This window comes from Oxyura jamaicensis, chromosome 1, assembly GCF_011077185.1.
Source record: "Oxyura jamaicensis isolate SHBP4307 breed ruddy duck chromosome 1, BPBGC_Ojam_1.0, whole genome shotgun sequence".
Lineage (NCBI taxonomy): Eukaryota > Metazoa > Chordata > Aves > Anseriformes > Anatidae > Oxyura > Oxyura jamaicensis.
The window spans coordinates 82468501-82486587 of NC_048893.1; the positions used below are offsets into that span (position 1 = coordinate 82468501).

Consider the following 18087-nt stretch of genomic DNA (forward strand, 5'->3'; position numbering starts at 1 on the left):
TGCTCTTTCCCTTATTTTACAGAAGGATGTGCCACAACTAATCCACTGACATATAACAACAGGCAGGACAGAACCTGTTACACTTTTTTTTTTTTTTTTAACTAGGCATTTTCTACTGCATCCTTTAAATCCAAATATTGCATTAAAAGGTAATATCTTTATAAATTACAGCCAAGCAATTCATGGTGGCTTTATTTTAAACAAGTTAAAAAGTACATTCAAATACTAATCCAGATGTTTCTTGAGGCGCCACTGAAGTCATTCCTGAATGAGCCAGAAGTAATTTCTGCTACTACAGTCAGAACTTACAGCCAGAAAGATCTTTTCAAGTCACCATACCAATAAGAAATTGTACTCAGTTACAATACAGTATAATAGCAAGTCTTTCCAAAATGGTTTACTGTCCATGAATTCTCCGTACTAACCTCAGGGAAATCTCTCAGTACTTCAGACATTTCATTTCCTCGTTCTCCACAGCCTACATAAATGATGACATCACTGTTGGAGTACTTTGAGAGAGACTGTGAAATCACAGTCTTCCCACAGCCAAATGCCCCGGGAATCGCTGTTGTGCCCCCTTGTACACACCTGAGAAAAGAAAAGTGACTCTGATTTGCAAGGAACTCGAAAACAGCTCTCTCCCATCTCAGAATATGCTTTCCAATAAAGTTGTCTAATGAAAAGCAGAACAACAGGAGTAACATTCAGTGTTCTAGGTGAGAAGTACAGAGGTATTTCACTAAACCAGAAGACTGAGGGAATAAACTACCCTTTTCCTTCTATTGCCCTTGAATTATATGAGTTAGGCTGGTACAACAGCTATGCTTTCAGGCTTGAAACATGGTTGTTTTCACAGCTGGAAGCACTGATGGAATGCAAACGTCAAGAAAAGAGTATCAACTGCACTTAAGTGTGCATTATAAGAATAAGCAGCACAACATTTTAGGACCAAAAATTACCAAATTCAGTGCCTTGGAAGTTAGCCATTTAAAAGGGCATTTTGAGTTACAATTCCGTGTGACAGTAGTGATTCTAGAAATGCACAACTCAAGATCATTGAAACAGATCCTACTCATGTGTTCAAACGGAGATCTCCAAGCTTGAAAGCTATAGCCTTTCTGTAGATTTGGCATGATTAAATTTAGACTTGTCAATTCTTTACTGGATTAATGCACAACTATCTTGTCAAACTTCCTTTTAACCTTTTTCCACTAGCAGGTTCTCCTGGCAGATATATTATCAATCAATATTATCAGCTAGGTGTGGGTGTTTTTTTTTTTGCTGTTTTGTTTTTGTTCTTGTTTAGATTTATGCTGAGGTACAAAGTGAAGGCTTGGGGTTTGTTTGCCCTTAAAAAATTAACACCACCCTCTCTGCTAAAAGAAATTTCTTACATACTAGAAAATTAAGGGTAATACTTACGGGAAGAGGGCATCCAGCACCCGTTGGCCAGTTAACAAAGGATGGTTTGCTGGTAACTTTTCAGTAACAGGACGGACTTGACGTACAGGCCAGACCTGGACCATAGTGAACTTCTCCTTCACACCTTCAAACTCCAGCTCTAAGACAACATCCTAACAAAGAACACCAGACATCTGAAGTAAGCAAACAGTTGCACACTGGATCAGCACGCAAATTTTCATCTCAGCTCCTCTGTACTGCTACGTCTTTGATACAACTTCAACACCCTATCATCCCTTCCAGGGGAAGGCACTTTCCCATATTTACAATACTACTAGGGAAAAAAAATGCAAGATAGAGCTTCAACTAAAAATATTCATGGGATACTGTAGATCCCTACACAGGATAGCAAACGTGGCATACTTAAGTGCCACTGGGAAGTCATGAACAGAGAAAGTAACTGCACGAGATAACCATGTAAACCCTGCTGGCAGGGTAGCAGAAGTGACTGTCAACTCTGACATTCTGTTGCATGAAAGGCATCATAGAGAACAGAAGGGGTACATCAACCCTAGGAAAAAGATATGGAATACCCTGGTAACTGCTGTTTGGGAGACTTACCGAAGCGTCATAGTTTCCCGGTGGAGCAATGTATGTAACTGTACCCCTGTTCCGTGGGGGCAGCATGATTTTGTGCTTGATAAGGGAATTTTCATTCACTATACCATAAATATCTCCACCCGTGATGTGGCTGCCAACCTGAAATCAGAACATGTCTATTAGTCATAAGTGAGAACTCCAGTTTAAAAAAAAATGCTGACAAAGAATCATATAACCATAGCTATTAAGTCTAGCACCATGATTACTTCTTTTGTAAATGCATTGCTACAGCACAGTAGCCCATTTACATAACTCATTACTCTAACATCACATCGCTAGCAATACTACTTGTGTTCAGAAGCATTTCAAGGCTCGGACTGAAGCAATTACTGACTGGTGCAAGGAATTCTCCTTGTTCCTTTTATACCTCTCAGGTTAATGTGCTAAGTAGGGGAAGGACAGCATATGCTAACCTGAAGGACTGGAATAAAAAATAATAATAATTTTAAAAAAGCAGATGCCAAGGGCTAAAGCTATGATATTTTCCACTTCTAAGGCTACCTTCACAGTGAGTAAAATGTGTGCGGTTGTTATTCTTTTTGCCGAGGTAGCACCTGCTAGTGTTTAGTGCAATTCCACTAGGCTCTTTATAGTACTGCAAATATATTAAACCTTTGAAAGTTTTCCATATGCAGCAACAACATACAGTAAGTCACACAGAGTAAGTTGTCATGATCCTTGTCTATTCCTCACTCTCATATATCCCTAACACCTCCTCGCACCCCTTTTCATGACCTTAATTCATTGTAACCACAGTTACCAGCAGTCACAGCCTTCACACTCTGCTGTGGCTCTATACTCCACGAGGAGAGGAGCAAGGGAGGACGACAGGCTTACCAGAACCTACCCGCAAATTTCTAGAAGGTGTAAAGTCCCATTTGACATCTCGGCTCAAAGCTGACACATTGACACCTCTAGGGATATAGATACTTTTGGTCAGAGTGCTGATGTCTGATAGAGGCCTCTGGATACCATCAAAAATAGCTCCCATAATGCCAGGTCCCAGTTCCACTGAGAGGGGTTTGCCAGTACGCAGTACAGGATCTCCTACAGAGACACCAGCTGAAGATTTGCTGAGGAAAAGTTCATCCAGACAAAGGACAGGGAAGAAGGCATCACATTGACATCATCATATTCTCTAATTATCTTTCTAACTTTAATGCAATATTTTTGTTAGTATGTTATGTATCATCATTAGAGAACCATGTAGATTTTATACTAAACTCAAGCTGAAAGTGCTAAAGCAAAAAAGTTGCTCATCCTCCAGAGAGGCAAAGTGGGGAGTATATATTCTGCTTTATGATCACTGGTTCAAGTCAACTATATGCATGCATTTACCAGAGTACAAGGCAGCATGATGACAAAGCATCAGGCATTTCTTAAGTCTTCAAACCTGCTTTCTAGGTAAAGTCAGACAATGGCATGAAAATATGTAATTTTTTGCTTCAGAATTTATTATAAATACAGCACAACTGTTTTGACTGTGAGCCTTGCAGAGCTTTTTTGTCAGGAGTCTAATTTTAAAGAGCATTTGTCTTAGATTAGCATTTCCCTCATCTCTAATATTCAGCTGTCCAGTCTATGTACCACTTGAGCTCCAAAGATGCAAAAGGCCAGCAGGGCCTTCACAAAAGACCCTACCAGAATACAAGAGAAACCCCCAAAAGCCTACATAAGACTTGAGAGATTAAATGCAAGTTGAGTTCAGAAAGCCTTCATTATCCTCTCATGAGAGATCTAAGAATTAGATATACTTAAACACTGGACTTGTTCAATGTATTGATGGAAGGCTACTAAATATTGCAATGATGAGCAAACTAAAATCACAAATTATTAGGTACAGACACAGTCTAGTAACCAGTCTACCATCCAACTCCCCAAAACAAAACTTTGGGAGTCAGCGCAGGGTTTTTCCTGGCCTTTACACATAGGCAGAGCCAACTCTTAAAAGTTTAAAAGACTGAGAAAAAAAAAAAAAACGTCTGGCTTCAAGTTTAAAGAATTGCTCTTATGTTCTCTTTTACACTTGCAACAGGAAATCCACTTTAAGATTAGATTTTAGAATACAGCCTGTGTCTTGGCTGGACACAGATTCTGCAAGCACAATACAGAAGCAAAAAAAAAAGAATTTATCACATCTGTCAGAACAGTCTGTCCAGAAGAAATCCTGCCCACTTTACATTTCCTTCTGAAGTGTGATACAAGCAGAATTTTCAAAAGCAAAGAAAAATATATGACAAATACTACTGCCTGATAGTCTTGCCAATCATGGTTGACATTTGTCCAACAACTTTGTTAGCAAGGAGCTGTAATACGTGAATTCATATGAACTTAAATATAAATTACTTGGTTTCCATGTAAAACAACAACAAATTTCTTCGTCACACAGCCAAACAAGGTACAATTTACCTCAAAAGTGTCAGAATTTACAAAAGATGTGGTAGAAGAGATGCTGCTGCCTGCTGGCACTGATCCCAGCCAGCTTTGTTCATCGTCTTCACTATAACCACTGTGTTCTGGACTGAACAGTCTGTCTGCTCCAAAGGGATCAGTGAAAAGGATACAAGTTTCTTCATATACCTGGACAGTTGCCAAATCACCTTCCAGTCGGATAATTTCCCCCACCAGTTCACTGTGGCCTACTCGTACCAGCTCATACATAGCAGCACCTGCCATGTTGCAAGCGGTGACCACTGTAGAAGACAGACACACATGTAAATATTTTTCCTGTAGTTCAGCAAATTTGCTCATCAGAAGCCAGTAAGAATTGGAGACCATAAGCCTGGTATTCACACAGATCAGAAGCACATTCTTGATTTAACAAAGGGATAACTTGGCTGCCACAAGTCCTGATATTTTTAGTTTAAAAGAAAAAAAAAAAAAAAAAAAAAAAAAAAAAAAGCCTTTTTACAAATTTTATACTGTTATGTTCATAAGACGATACTATCAGAGCATAGTAGACAGACAAATCCTCTGGTAAATCCTGACAGATGGTGAATGTTAAGGGTTTTGGAGGTGCAGTGGACTTTGCAGACATCATATTAAATAGTCACTTCTCTCTATAAATTAGCTGGGCCACTTCCCCATCTGATTAAATTAAAACATACAAGAAAATGTCAAAAGGTCACCTGATACTTTGTAGTTACAGCAAGATGTAGTTGGGGACTTGGCATTTTCAAGTTTATAAAGTTCTGTTTAACTCAGTCGTGTTTCTTACTAACAAACTACTTCCATACATAGATCAATTTCCTGGTATTTGCTAAAAGCAATGCATCTCTTTATGTCTGAAGTGGCAGACATCTGCACAAGTTTAGGTAACACTATTTTGGTATTTTATTTTGTAGAAAAGGGATGTGTATTTCAAGGCATTTAAGTTAACCTTCTACAGATGAAGTCTACTTGTTTTGGGCCTGCAGCCTTCTGTCATTTTGACTTCAATTTTAACAGATTGTACATGGACTACTACACGAGGTGTTGCTGCTTTAGGACAAAATTTATCATGTCTTTTATAGCATCCCTTCTGCAGTTAAGGAACTGGCATTTTTCTTTAGGTAGATACAAGCCATGGAAGTTTCTCAAAGCAGCTCCACTAACAAAAATACATGCTCTTCTTCTGTTCTCACATTACTATCCTTTCCTTCGTCTCTTGAAGACAGTGCAGAAGGGAGAGGAAAAGCCAGTACAGTCTGCACTTAATTCAAAAGCTGTTAACATCAGGACCCAAATAAACCATTTAAGGTGATAAAACGGGAGGAGCAGTCATCCTTCTCCCAGCTGTAACACCACCATGTATGGCCACCCTCCCTGACACACGTAGCACAGTCTGTGCAGTAACACAGGACAGCCTGACAATGGCAGAGAATTGAGTATTACAGAGTGCAAAGGGTCACATAGGATTGGGTCTGGAACACAAGGCCTATGAGGAACGGCTGAGGGATCTTGGATTGTTTAGTCTAAAGAGGAGGCTCAGGGGAGACCTTATTGCTCTCTCCAACTCCCTGAAATGAATGTGTAAGGAGCTGGGGGTTGACCTCTTCTCATAGATAACTAGTGATAGGGCTAGAGGGAACGGCCTCAAGTTGCGCCAGGGGAGGTTCAGGTTGGAAATTTGGAGACATTTCTTCTCAGAAAGGACAGTCAGGCATTGGAAGGGGTTGCCCAGGGAGGTGGTGGAGTCACCGTCCCTGGGGGTGTTCAAGGCAAGGTTGGACGTGGTGCTTAGGGATGTGGTTTGGTGGGTGACATTGGTGGTAGGGGGGTGGTTGGACCAGATGATTTTGGGTGTCCTTTCCAACCTTTTATTATTCTATGATTCAGTGAGAACAGACTAAGCATCACATATGTTTATAGAGAAGCTTAGTGCAGTTTCCTGAACAAGTGCCCTTATCTTAACGAGAATGCTTGCTAACTCTTTTTTTTTAATATTATTCTTCAGCCTGCTTACTGGTCATTTTATCTTTAAATAAAACAAATGAGCATTAAAACGTTGTTAGTATATTTCTTAATCTTTTATCAGAGTAAAAGGCAGCAATCCTTCTTAAAAAGGAAAAAAGAAAATCCCGCCCAGAACTTTATTATACTTCCAAGTTAATAATACTTCTCGATTAATAATAAACTAGATGAAACAGAAGCTATGAGTTTCCTTACAAAATACCTACCAGGTCCTGAGACTCCATGGACATAGCCAACAAAAGCCTCTCTGTCCTCATCACGGATCTTGGGTAGCTTGGAGAAGTCCATTTTGTCTATTTAACTGCACAGAAGGAAAAAGAGAAAAAAGACATTTCTAAAGAACACAAGTATATGCGGGAAGTTCCTCCTCTCCCTCCCCTCTGCACTCTTTGTTTCCATTTAGAAAAAACACTGAATAATTCTGAACTCATACAGCCTGAAGCACCTTAACCACTCTGATTTTAAACCAATAGAACGTTAAAAAGTAACTCGTTTAAGCAAACAAGAACTAGCTTCCACTATTGCAGAACCACACGGTGGAACATCACTCCCCAGTATGCTCCACAGAAGGGACACACTCCAAAATTACCCTAAAAGTGCTGGTCTTCTTTCAAGCCAAAGAACAAGATATTTAAACCGTGGAGAACCTCTTCTGCCGTCCACATCTCATCTAGCCTCCTTCAAAACACAGAGTTTTCCATGATTGAGTGATTTCTAGTATACAGAATGTTCTGGGGCTGCTTTACCGCCACTGTTCTTTAAAAAGCAATACTTCAAATATTAGCAAAAATTGGATTTCCACAACTGTCTCAGATTGCTGAATCAGAGTGTTCAGAGAAAAAAAAATAAAAAAATTGACAAGCACGAGCACTCAAACGTGAAAGTCTGCTCCGAATGCCTCACAGTTAGCAAAACGAATGAGGCAGTCTTTGCTCTTGGTGAAATCTGTGGAGCATTAGAGAGGAACTGTGCTGAAAAATGGCCAAAAAACCCACCTCACAACAGCTGAACAATAGACTGACATCTCTTGCCATTTACTGACTAGAGAAGTGAAACAAGGAAAAGATCCATGTTTGTCCTGTAATTGGCAGTTGGGCTGTCCTGCTTCTGGTGCCGATAAGAGCATTTAAGGGTTTTGCTTTGTCAGCCCTTATCATGCTTTGTGTTACCTTGGAAACCGATCAGTGTTCACGAACAGCAAGGCAAATGTCTACCTTACTGACACTTTTACAGTGCTGGTGGAAGGTGCAGTGTGGTAGCCCCAGCACACGACGTGCTCTGCTTATCAACAGGGCCTATCCGGCACTGCTCAGTGGTGCGAACCTCGTGCTACATCTGTTCACACTCACGGTCCCCACGAGAAGCTTGACCTGACCCAGCGTCATCTGCAAGGCAGCAAACAGAAGCGCACACAGGCTTGCAGCCTGCTCTGCATACAATGAGTAGATGGCAATTAAATTGCCACCCCATCTGCAACTGTTAAAGGTTGCTTTGCTGTCTGTTCTTCAGAAACCCTGGATAGCTGACATTTGCCATCCTTAAATCTTATGACTGTTTTCTATCTCTTTAACGCTATACTATAGATCCTCTGCCCCTCAGCCTCTTTACCAATACAAATGTTTTAAATCGGTGGCTCAGCTCTTTAAGAAAAGGACCTCCAGTGATTCAAAGCTCCTATTTGTCCTGATGAACAGCTTCTTCCAGGCTCTGTTTCTCACTGGAGTGGGTTGTGTAACATGGCTACCAGTGGTTCCTCTCACAGCAGCCACCTCAACAGTTGATGGTGACTCAGTCGCTACCAGCCTGGAGCAGAACTGGTAACTCAGAGCTCAAAGCTTCTCCAAGTGAGGCATCTGTTAGATCCCCCTACTATCTAAAATGAGAATTTATCCTTTAAGCTGCCTATTGTTTAGGACCTGAAGATGACTTTAATTTCACTGCTTATTTTTCATAATTCCCCTCTGACAAGTGGCAGAGGGAGGGCCTCACAAAGCAATCTGCAGTTCCTGAGCAACTGGTAAGAGCTGGTTCTAATTGGACCAACACGATTGTCTCTTTTTTTTTTTTTTTTTTTTTTTTTTCTTCTGACAATTAAAATATTGCAAAACTCGAGCACAATTACTATTTGTACTGAAAAAAAAAATGCAACTGGTCTTAAAAAATCCACCCAAAATGCTCACTTAACACACCACATGAAACAACCTCTAGAGTCCAACTACCAAACCTCCTAGAGGAGCACAATGAAGAAAGGGTTAAACCAATTTTTCCTAAGTGAATCAGTGGCACTCTGGCAACTGGACAGTACATGGTCCCCTAGCAAAGACTCAAATTACCAAGGTAAGCAAAGGCAGGAAGAATACTGGCCAGCTTCAATTTAAATTAACTTTTCATATCCAAGTCAAAACCTGAAGGTTGGCTGAAACTGCTGCTTGAAGCAACTGTTTATTTTTCAGGGAGGTGAAAAACCACCTCAAAACTGTCATTCCACAGCTAAAAGGCAACATCCTCACATTCAGCATCAGCCTCTCTTGTTCCTGTGGCTGCTCTTTCTACAGCCACCTTCCCCACTTACCCTCCGAGCCAACTACCAGGGAAGGATCACCTATGGACATGCCAGTGAACCCTGCCCCTGTCCTGACCTTCAGCAGCTGTACCAACTGCTTCCAAACACAAGTATCTATTACTGGTCCAAGTGTAAAAGAAGTGGCAAATTCTTCCTCACCTTTGCTGACCCTTTCTTTAAGGGGCCACAAATCTTTTAACCTTGAGTGCAGATTAAGAAAAAAAAAAAGTTATTTGTCTCTACACTGTTTTCTCGTCTTTGCATATCAGCATTAGATGTTTATTTTAGATGGAAACGTCTTAGAGGGCAGCAATGTTATCTACCTACACTGTTACATGTCTGCCTTGTCAGTACTCAGATAAAATGACTTCCCTAAAGCATACTAGAATTTGCTGAACATCACTTCATGTGTGGGCAGACAGTAGGTACTGACCCCGGAAGCCACAGCAGCTAGCCATTTTGGAAATCTACTGATTCTTACGGCCCTTAGAGGCCTCTCACCAGCACAGAATATGCTGTTCACTCCAGCAAACTCCATTAGCACACCTACACAGAGGTATTAGCTTAATTTTAATCCCCATATCATTAAAAAATGCATCTTGTATCCTCTACAACTTATAAATTAGTAACCTTCCTTCTCTTAACTGTTCAACTATTAATTTGAAATATGCTTTAAGCTCTAACATGGTCACATTCTGCATTCCAGTGCCAGAAATCAAAATATTACTTGCTGCAGAAATATCTCAGACTGAAAGGTGCTTTAAAGTAACCCTATAGTCATCATTAAACAAGAAATGGCCAGCAAGCCTAATTTTCTATCTTTATTTCTCCCCTGCACAGTAATTTGGCTACACAGTAATCCCCCATAATTAAAGTACCCTGCTCTCAGTGCTGTTTTCCGTTACCATTCCTGGGTTCTGCCTCAAACACTTGATCAGTCCCCGATTTACACAATGATCTGCCTAACCACAAAGATCTCTTCAAAATTAAGACTCCGGTGATGTTTTTAGAAGGAGTCTCCTCATAGCAAGGAAGAAAATCCGTGACTATTTACTAACGTAAACACAGATTCTTACCTTATTTTGCAGGAATACAGAGGAATACAAATCCCCACAAACGAAGCAGTGCAAGAATTCAGCAGCTAAGCATCACCACTTTGGAAATAATTGTCCTTCTAGTGCCCCTATACACAGGGATGAGAAAGCCTGCTGCAGAGGGGAAAGAAATTTCTGACACACAGCAGAGGCACAACCACCTGACTTGATGAGTCATCAGTCTCTCTCCCACCAGCACTGAGGAATGCCGCAGTAGCAAACCCAGCTACCTAAAGCCCAGCCGAACTCCCATCTGCGCCCTCCTTAGCGCCCAGTACTGAGCCCAAGAAATTCAAAGCAGCAGTCATCGCTCACAGCAAGGACCTCCTGCAAAGCCAAGGATCCCAAATGCTCCAAGGGGTGCATAAAAAATCCTGGAGAAAGAGACGCCTGCTTTCTGCGGGGATCAGTTTGCCTCCAGTGTAACGTATCCGTGCCAGTGCACTCCGCACCCCACCAGCTTAACAGCACGACTGTTTAACAACAGACTGCACAGGGAGGCGCTGACAGCACTGCAATGCTAATTGCTGGAGTATTTAGAATAGGTATTGATTCTTGTCAAAATAGTCTAGTGGGGCTTACCGCTGCTAACATAAAAGCCCTCCCCCTAGTTGGCAGAAGCATTGATGCAGCTGCATGATATCCAGCACCTTAGCTGCCCAGACTGATGCTCCACACTGAGTGAGAGCCACGTGCATCCGGTGCTGAAGATCAGCAGGCACTGACGCTGTCCTGCATATTGTACAAAGGACGAGAAGCTGGGGGGACTCTCCCCCAAGAAACCGCATGATCCAAAGTGCTCCCTGCAACCGTCACAACTTCGTGAGATTGTCTTTGCAGGTTCTAGGATAAGCAACACGTCAAGTTGGCATAAATGCTCAAATACGCCAACCAAAGCAGTATTAAATAGCACAAGACTAGCAGTTCAGAGGCAGCAACATCATGTTAGCAAGTCAACAGTGCTTGGATTCACTCTGCTGGAGTAAATTTGAACTAAGGTCACAGATTTTACTGCATCTGAAACAGAGTAACGTGTTTTGACTTCTTGGGTAGGAAAATGTAGTTAGAATACAAGCCCATACATTCAATATCCAGGAAAGCTTAACAGGCATACACACTAAAACCCAGCCAAATAAAGTTTTCCAAAGAAACAGGTACAGGGCACAAATCTCACCATCCACAGGCACGAAGATGTGTTGCATGGGTCCCATAAATATGGTAATAATTGACATGGATTTGCTGTAAATTGGACAGTTTATACTTCCCCTTTGAACATATGATATTTTTAAGAGGAAGTATTAAAAAGTACAGTGCCTGAGTTACTAGACAAATGCAGAAGTTCGGCAGCATTTCTGCAGCTACATTCCGGGATATTTTCACAGAAGGAACAGCATGACCAGAACTCTGACACAGGTCACTGGGAATGGACGACAAATAGCGTTCTCAGGACATTTGCTCCTTCACACTACGCGGTTGCAACTTTACCATAATACAGCAAGGAAGATGATTCCAGGTTTATCAGGCACCAAATAACAGAATTACTGAGGTTGGAGAGCACCTCTGCAGATCATCCAGCTGGGTTCCATTTACCTCCAAGGATGGAAACTCCACAAACTCTCTGCACAACTTGTTCCAGTGTTCAATCGCCCTTGCAGTAAACAAACAAACAAAAATCATTTTCTTATGTTTAAAGGGAACCCTGTGAATTTCAGTTTGTGCCCATTGATTCTTGTTCTTTCAACAGGTACTGAGAAGAGTCTGTCTCCATCTCCCTTGTTTCCTCACATTATGTATTTATGCACTTTGTGGTCAGGTTCTCCGAGCTTACTCCTCTCAAACCTAAATTCTCAGCCTCCCCTCTTAAGAGAGATGCTCCAAACCCTCAACCAATTTTTCTGGCTCTTTTCTGGTCTCACTCAAGAAATTCCACATTTTTCATGCCCTGGAAAGCCCAGAACCAGGCACAGCACTCAGGACAGCATATAGCTGGCTCATGTTCAACTCAGTGTCCACCAAGACCCCTTCTGCAAAAACACTTTACAGCCAGTCAATTGCCAGCCACAGTACCAGGGCATGCGGTTATTTCTCCTCATGTGCAGGGCTTGCCATTTGCCATTGTTGAACAGCATCAGACTCCCATCAGCCCATTTTTTCTAGACTGTTGATGCCCCTCTGAATGGCAGCACAGCCCTCTGGTGTGTCAGCAACTACCTTCCAACTTCGTATCAGCTGCAATATAAGAAAATCATGCAGGATTTACCTCCTGTAACATGCCTTAGTTTTCTCTTCATAAAGAACATCATAGCACTGAGACACTAACTGTACCAACCTTCATGCCGTAAGCCCAGAACTAGAGGTATAATTGTTTCTTAAACTCAACAATACAGACAGCCTCCCATTTAAATATTCATACAGTTCCACTTGCCACAGGGCACACTTGAGGTTGTCTCTGCTCTTGATAGGTCAGGAATTTGTGTAAGTAATGCTCACTTAGAGCTATGGAACCACCTGCAACCATGCAAGACAATTTGTCCTTCATCCAACTTGTTCATGGGTGCTAAAAAGCTACTTCCACATGTGAAGCTTGCTGCTTAACACAGGTACAGTTAAATCCAGGTCTATTCCAAAGAGCCTATAGACATAGGCTGCCACTGTCAGCACAGTACACTTGTCCTGAAGTCTGATGCCTTCAGGAAAGCCAATGACTACAAAGTGCAACTATGCAACACAGCGATTCATTCACAAATTCCTACTGCCTTCTTCCTCAAACACATGGGGACTCACCTGTGGGCAGCCAATACATAAAAGCTTCATACTTCAAGGAAACAACATATCTCACACACAAGCCAAGTATGCATAAAATACATGAATATATATCTAATAAAATAAACACAAGGCCTTTCCCTACCACAAAGTAGGGCTGTGAAGCCTATCCACACAAGAAGCACCGCCAACCATAAATTATCATTCAAGCATCCAAGCTTTTAGCAAAAGCTTGGAAAATTTCTTCAGTTAGAGCAGACCTGGACTAGAGAAAAGTTGTGTTTGAACATGGCTGAGAAGTTAGCAGAGCAGCAATCAATCCAGGCACAAAGGCAGGCAACTCATTCACTGCGTAACTGTTTTGACCCACTGGAGATTTGATCAGCTCAGCAGATAACCAGCCTTCTGACTTCAAATGCAGCGGTCACACTGTACTTAGAATTAGTAAAGATCCCAGTTCTGTCAATTAACATATTCCTGTTTCTAGAGAAACCACTTTGTTCATGTGAGTAAATCTTCACCATGCTTAAAAGCCACCCAGTGTTCCACAATACATTTTTCTACAATGGTTCTTTCCTCTCAGAGCAGAAGGCTTCTCCAGAAGAGCTTTAGAGGTTGAAATGGATGAGCTTCCCCTTACTTCTGAGCCGTTACATTACATTACTAGCTTCCAACTGTGAAAAAATTGACATTCCTTTCAGACTGTAATGCCTCCTGCCCCTTCTTTGGCTTGATAGACTTTCACACAGAATAAAGATCTAATGCAACAGAAATCCAAGCTATGACAGAGAATACCAATACAACATTCATTTCTGTGTCCCACAGTGACCATTGTTTCTCGTCCTGATCCTGTCTTGCAACTGCTAAGGCTGAGAAGTTCTGCAGCCATCTGCTTTGTGTAATGCTCAGTCATTTCCCCTAGACGAGCAGTATTTTCATTAACCTCACTAACATTACTGCAAAGCTAAAGTATCAACCCTTGTTTTCATAAAATAAAACAGACATTCTGCTTTTAGGTGCATTTGGCCTTGTTACTTGAAATATTTCTTGTTGCTCTAGCCTTTAAGATGACAAACAGCTAAATGAGATGAATGCAAAGCTGTAAGCAATTACAGCAGCAAGCTTTACTGCAGTTCAGTATAGTAACTTCTGAACAGTCGAAGATTCTTAGCTTACGTGACAAAAGGTGTGCAATCTCACAAAACAACTATTGCTAGATTTATAGTTAGGGCCACGTTTTTCATACAACAAAACATATTAGTAATTTGGGCCTGTTAAAACATACCAGCTCCTCTATCAGCCTTACTGCTACCCAAGCCCTTGTCCCTAAGAGTGATAGCCAAAATACTGGCTACAGATTCACAGTAAGCATTTCTCTACCCTTATTTTTCAGAGCAGTCTTTAAAGCAGGGATATTATGGAATCTTCATTTTGTTATGTGATGTATTTGACAAACCAGATAGCTTAAAGAGCTGAATCAAGAATGATTTTGCATGAAAACCTTTAAAAAAAGAACTAATACACCTCGGAGATAGAAGCACTCTTTTCCAGCACTTTGGTATAATGAAACACCTGGTTGGAATCACAAATGCACATATTGGCATGGGACTCCCATAAAAAGGAAATTAAATTGAGGTTGACTTTTCCTGTAATGGAAAACTTCATCTTTATGCTTTAAAGCAAGTTAAACCACATTTGGAGATTTTATGTTCAATTACCTGAAGTATTTACAGATCCTTCAGAACAGACAGAGCCCCTCCAACGTAAACTATGTATGGTGGCAGTTGTCTGAATATCTACTAGGCCACACAGATTTGCCACAATAACAAACCCCTCAAGATTTCATGGATCTAGAAGAAATTCATTAAGCAAAATTGACTTCTAAGAAGTCCTTATCAATGCTCTTTGCATTTAGCCACAAAATACTGTATTAGTTTTTCTGAAGAGCTGCTTTTAAAAGCGGTACTTTCACAGTAAGAAATAACGTACTGATGTAATGATGAGAAGGACCAAACATTTGTCCCACTAACTGAACTTCTTGGAAGATGCAGTATTATTTGCTAGATTAAAATATTTTTAAAATCAGGCAAGTAATTCTTCAGGCCCTTAGGAAACTCATACAATTGAAACCACAATTGAAAGCTATACTAAACTTTTCTAACAAAGGCACTGTTTGATGCCTATAAAACTAATGCCTTTACGGATAACCTTTCTATCCCTCGTTGCACTCTACCATGACGATTACCTCAGAAAGTACTGCTCGTGCTTAGGGCACGGAAAGCTCATCAGTGTCAGAGATGTTCAGACCACCTATTTTTTATTCAGTCTTAAACAACAGCAGCAACCACAGCACTCCATTGAGCCCAGCTCACAGCATCCCAAAGATGCAACACAGTGAAGGGAACACTGTATCTCTATAGTGCAGTTTTCTGCATCTTTCTTGGGATACAGGCTGGCAGGAAGAGTTAGCTGGGCTCATTATCAGAAACTCACCAATGCACCAACATCTGAACTTGGCCACAAGACTCCCCTTCAACTGATAAGCAAGGACAAAGATGGAATTTCACATTACAGAGGCACCCTCTAGGAACACCATTGTCCCTTAGGAGCTTGCATCTGCAACAGGTCAACTTTCAGCACGAGTTTCAGTTCATTTAACCGTCTAGCAGGAAAAATCTCAGTTGTTAATTGATGCAGCAATAGTCTTCAAAATTATCCTTCTCAGGAATGCAAAAAAGCAAATGCTAATGTAAACAGCCCAGTGCTATAGACACATGGTCATGACTGCAGCTTCTCGTACTAGTTTTAGTACTTCTTGATTACAACATTTTAGAAAAGCCACAACGGACTCTCCAAAATGATGTGAACAATGAATGACAGAAGAGCTGTTGACAGCCACCATCCATGCATTAGAACCCTCTCAGACAAACTATTTCTGGAGAGTGAGCAGTAACACTGAAATTTACTGTCAGACAAGCTCAGCACAGTAACCGAAGTGATGACCTAGGAAATAAATTCAGAAGCTAAGAGTGATTTTCATCTGCTGTTTGGTTAAGTGAAAGTAATAAAGTCTGCTAGACTATGACTTTCAGGATTTATCCATACATCTCTAACCAGTTTCAGAATAACTGTATCATTTCAGTACAGAAATGATGCTATTAGGTAGCAGGTAAATTGTATACAGAAGTCTAAACAGCTGGCAGCAAAAGGTCAGTTGTTCTGAATGGAAGGTGTTTAGGAGAACTTGACAGAAGCAGGCGAAATAAATGCATGCAGGGATGAGATAAGCTAGCCAGAACAAAAATAACAGATATACATTGTAGAACTTATTACTGTGAGATACAACCAATTCCAGGACTTTAGAATAAGCTCAGTCTTCCACTTTCAAAGGCGGGGGGGACAATGATGACAATACACACACAAAAAGCCCTTTTTCAGAACAAGGGTGAGATACAGTGCTGACATCCTGAAGATCCAACCTAAGCCAGTTTTGCATAATGGATCTATAGGTAATCCTGTAAAAAACCTACTGAAGAACGAGCTTAGTCTCTGTACAGACGGAAAGGGTTGATTCATTCAGCTTCCTGTGCTGGAGCAGATCCCCATTTCTCTCCATCCAGCTGGAAGGCTGAAGAAGTCACATGCCTGAGGACAGTGAGTAAGACTGAACAAGCATGATATCCCAGTTGTTCCAATCATCCGTTTTCCTTGATTGTGTTCCATTCCAAAAAATCATGTGGATACCACTGTTCAAGAATACCTCAGTATTTCCAAATCTAAAATAAAAAACCACTTTTCTTTGTAAGAAATGATACAAGGATTGGGGAAAGAATAGCTGAAGTCCATTGGGGTAACTTTTATAGAAATGCTAATACTTTACCATGCAATTTAGTGTGTGTGTTTTTATTTTTTTTCTTCTGTTGTTGTTGTTTTTTAAAAAAGGAAAGGGGTGCTATTATTGGCCAGCAACAGCATGCAACATTTTTTGGTCAACACCAAAGTAACCAAACAGACCTACTAAGTTCTCCTGTAATTCTTTCGCTCTTTATAAAAGGCTGAGAATGTCTAATTAGGAACATAGCTTCAGCACAAGCAAGCATGAGGGAAAAACATAAGCAGGAGTTTGGCGGGCTTGGGAACTTGAAGAAACAGCATCGTGATATCAAAACACAAAAGGAGGACCAAGGTGCATCTAAATGCATCTCCAGGGGAATCCTCTAGTAATCTGGTGGTCTACAGTTGTTTCATTTGACCATGAGTAATGCTAGTACCCATGTGCATCTGGAAGATAAATGCTCCAAGTCATACTAGGAAAAAAAGAAAGACTGAAGCACACTGAAGCCTACAGACTTTGCAAGTTTATATTGAGTTATAAAGCAGTTAACGTATACTTAGATCAAAATAAAAGTTAAATTTAAGCTAAGATGGTAAGAAAATTAAGGAAGTAGTACTAATCACTCATGGATGAACTTTAATAGCAGCACTGTCTGTACAAAACAGCTCTTGCTTTGGAAAATGGAAGACTGCATTTTCAGGAAACTGAGACCTTGTGTTACTATTGCAACACAAGACTTCAACCCCCATTTCAAGAGTCAGCTGATGTCAGCTGACATTTTCCAGCCTCGTCTTAATTTCTCCTTCTCCACCCTATCAAAGTGATGCTTGTGGCTGTTTATCATTAATGCCATGCTTCGTCTCCTGATTATAGAATTAATACTAGCTTCTTCTGCCACACGATAATAAAACAGTTTTCAAGAAGGCCTGACTTAATAACCTGAAAAGCACAGTAAAAATAATCTGCAAGATTTTGGGGGAATTCAAAGACCTGTAGACACTGACTTCAAGTCACAAATTCTTAAATAGAAAATAATAAAACATAGATACCATTAAATATGTATGCGTGATATTCAACACAAACACCTTTAAAAGTACTGTGTAGACAAGCCAAACCTTCATCTGCTGCAGGCCTGCGGAGTGCCAAAGTCAGTAAAAAATCAGCAATTTACACAATATATTAAGGGTAGTTGTTCAAACTTTCACTCGCCGATTACAACCTACGCTTGGCACATGCTCACTGAGGTGCTACAAACGGGTGGGCCCATGAACCAGCTTTAGCTTGCTGTCGTCAGGTTTTTCTCCTTTTCCCTTTCCACT

At 40.8% G+C, this 18087-nt stretch overlaps 1 protein-coding gene across 2 annotated transcripts in view; it reads right to left on the reverse strand.

Moving 5' to 3' along the window:
- Positions 1-18087, reverse strand: part of ATP6V1A (ATPase H+ transporting V1 subunit A) — a 30770-nt gene that overhangs the window by 11886 nt on the left and 797 nt on the right. The window contains exons 1-7 of one of the 2 annotated variants that reach the window (XM_035314644.1): positions 10153-10398; positions 6720-6814; positions 4626-4754; positions 2909-3123; positions 2023-2160; positions 1423-1574; positions 426-588 (exon numbers count right to left, since the gene is read on the reverse strand). In XM_035314644.1, coding sequence (XP_035170535.1) covers positions 426-588; positions 1423-1574; positions 2023-2160; positions 2909-3123; positions 4626-4754; positions 6720-6801 — 879 coding nt within the window. In that variant the 5' untranslated portion in view covers positions 6802-6814; positions 10153-10398. Of the gene's footprint in view, positions 1-425; positions 589-1422; positions 1575-2022; positions 2161-2908; positions 3124-4625; positions 4755-6719; positions 6815-10152; positions 10399-18087 lie in introns of those variants that run through there. The other variant, XM_035314650.1, reaches the window with a different exon arrangement.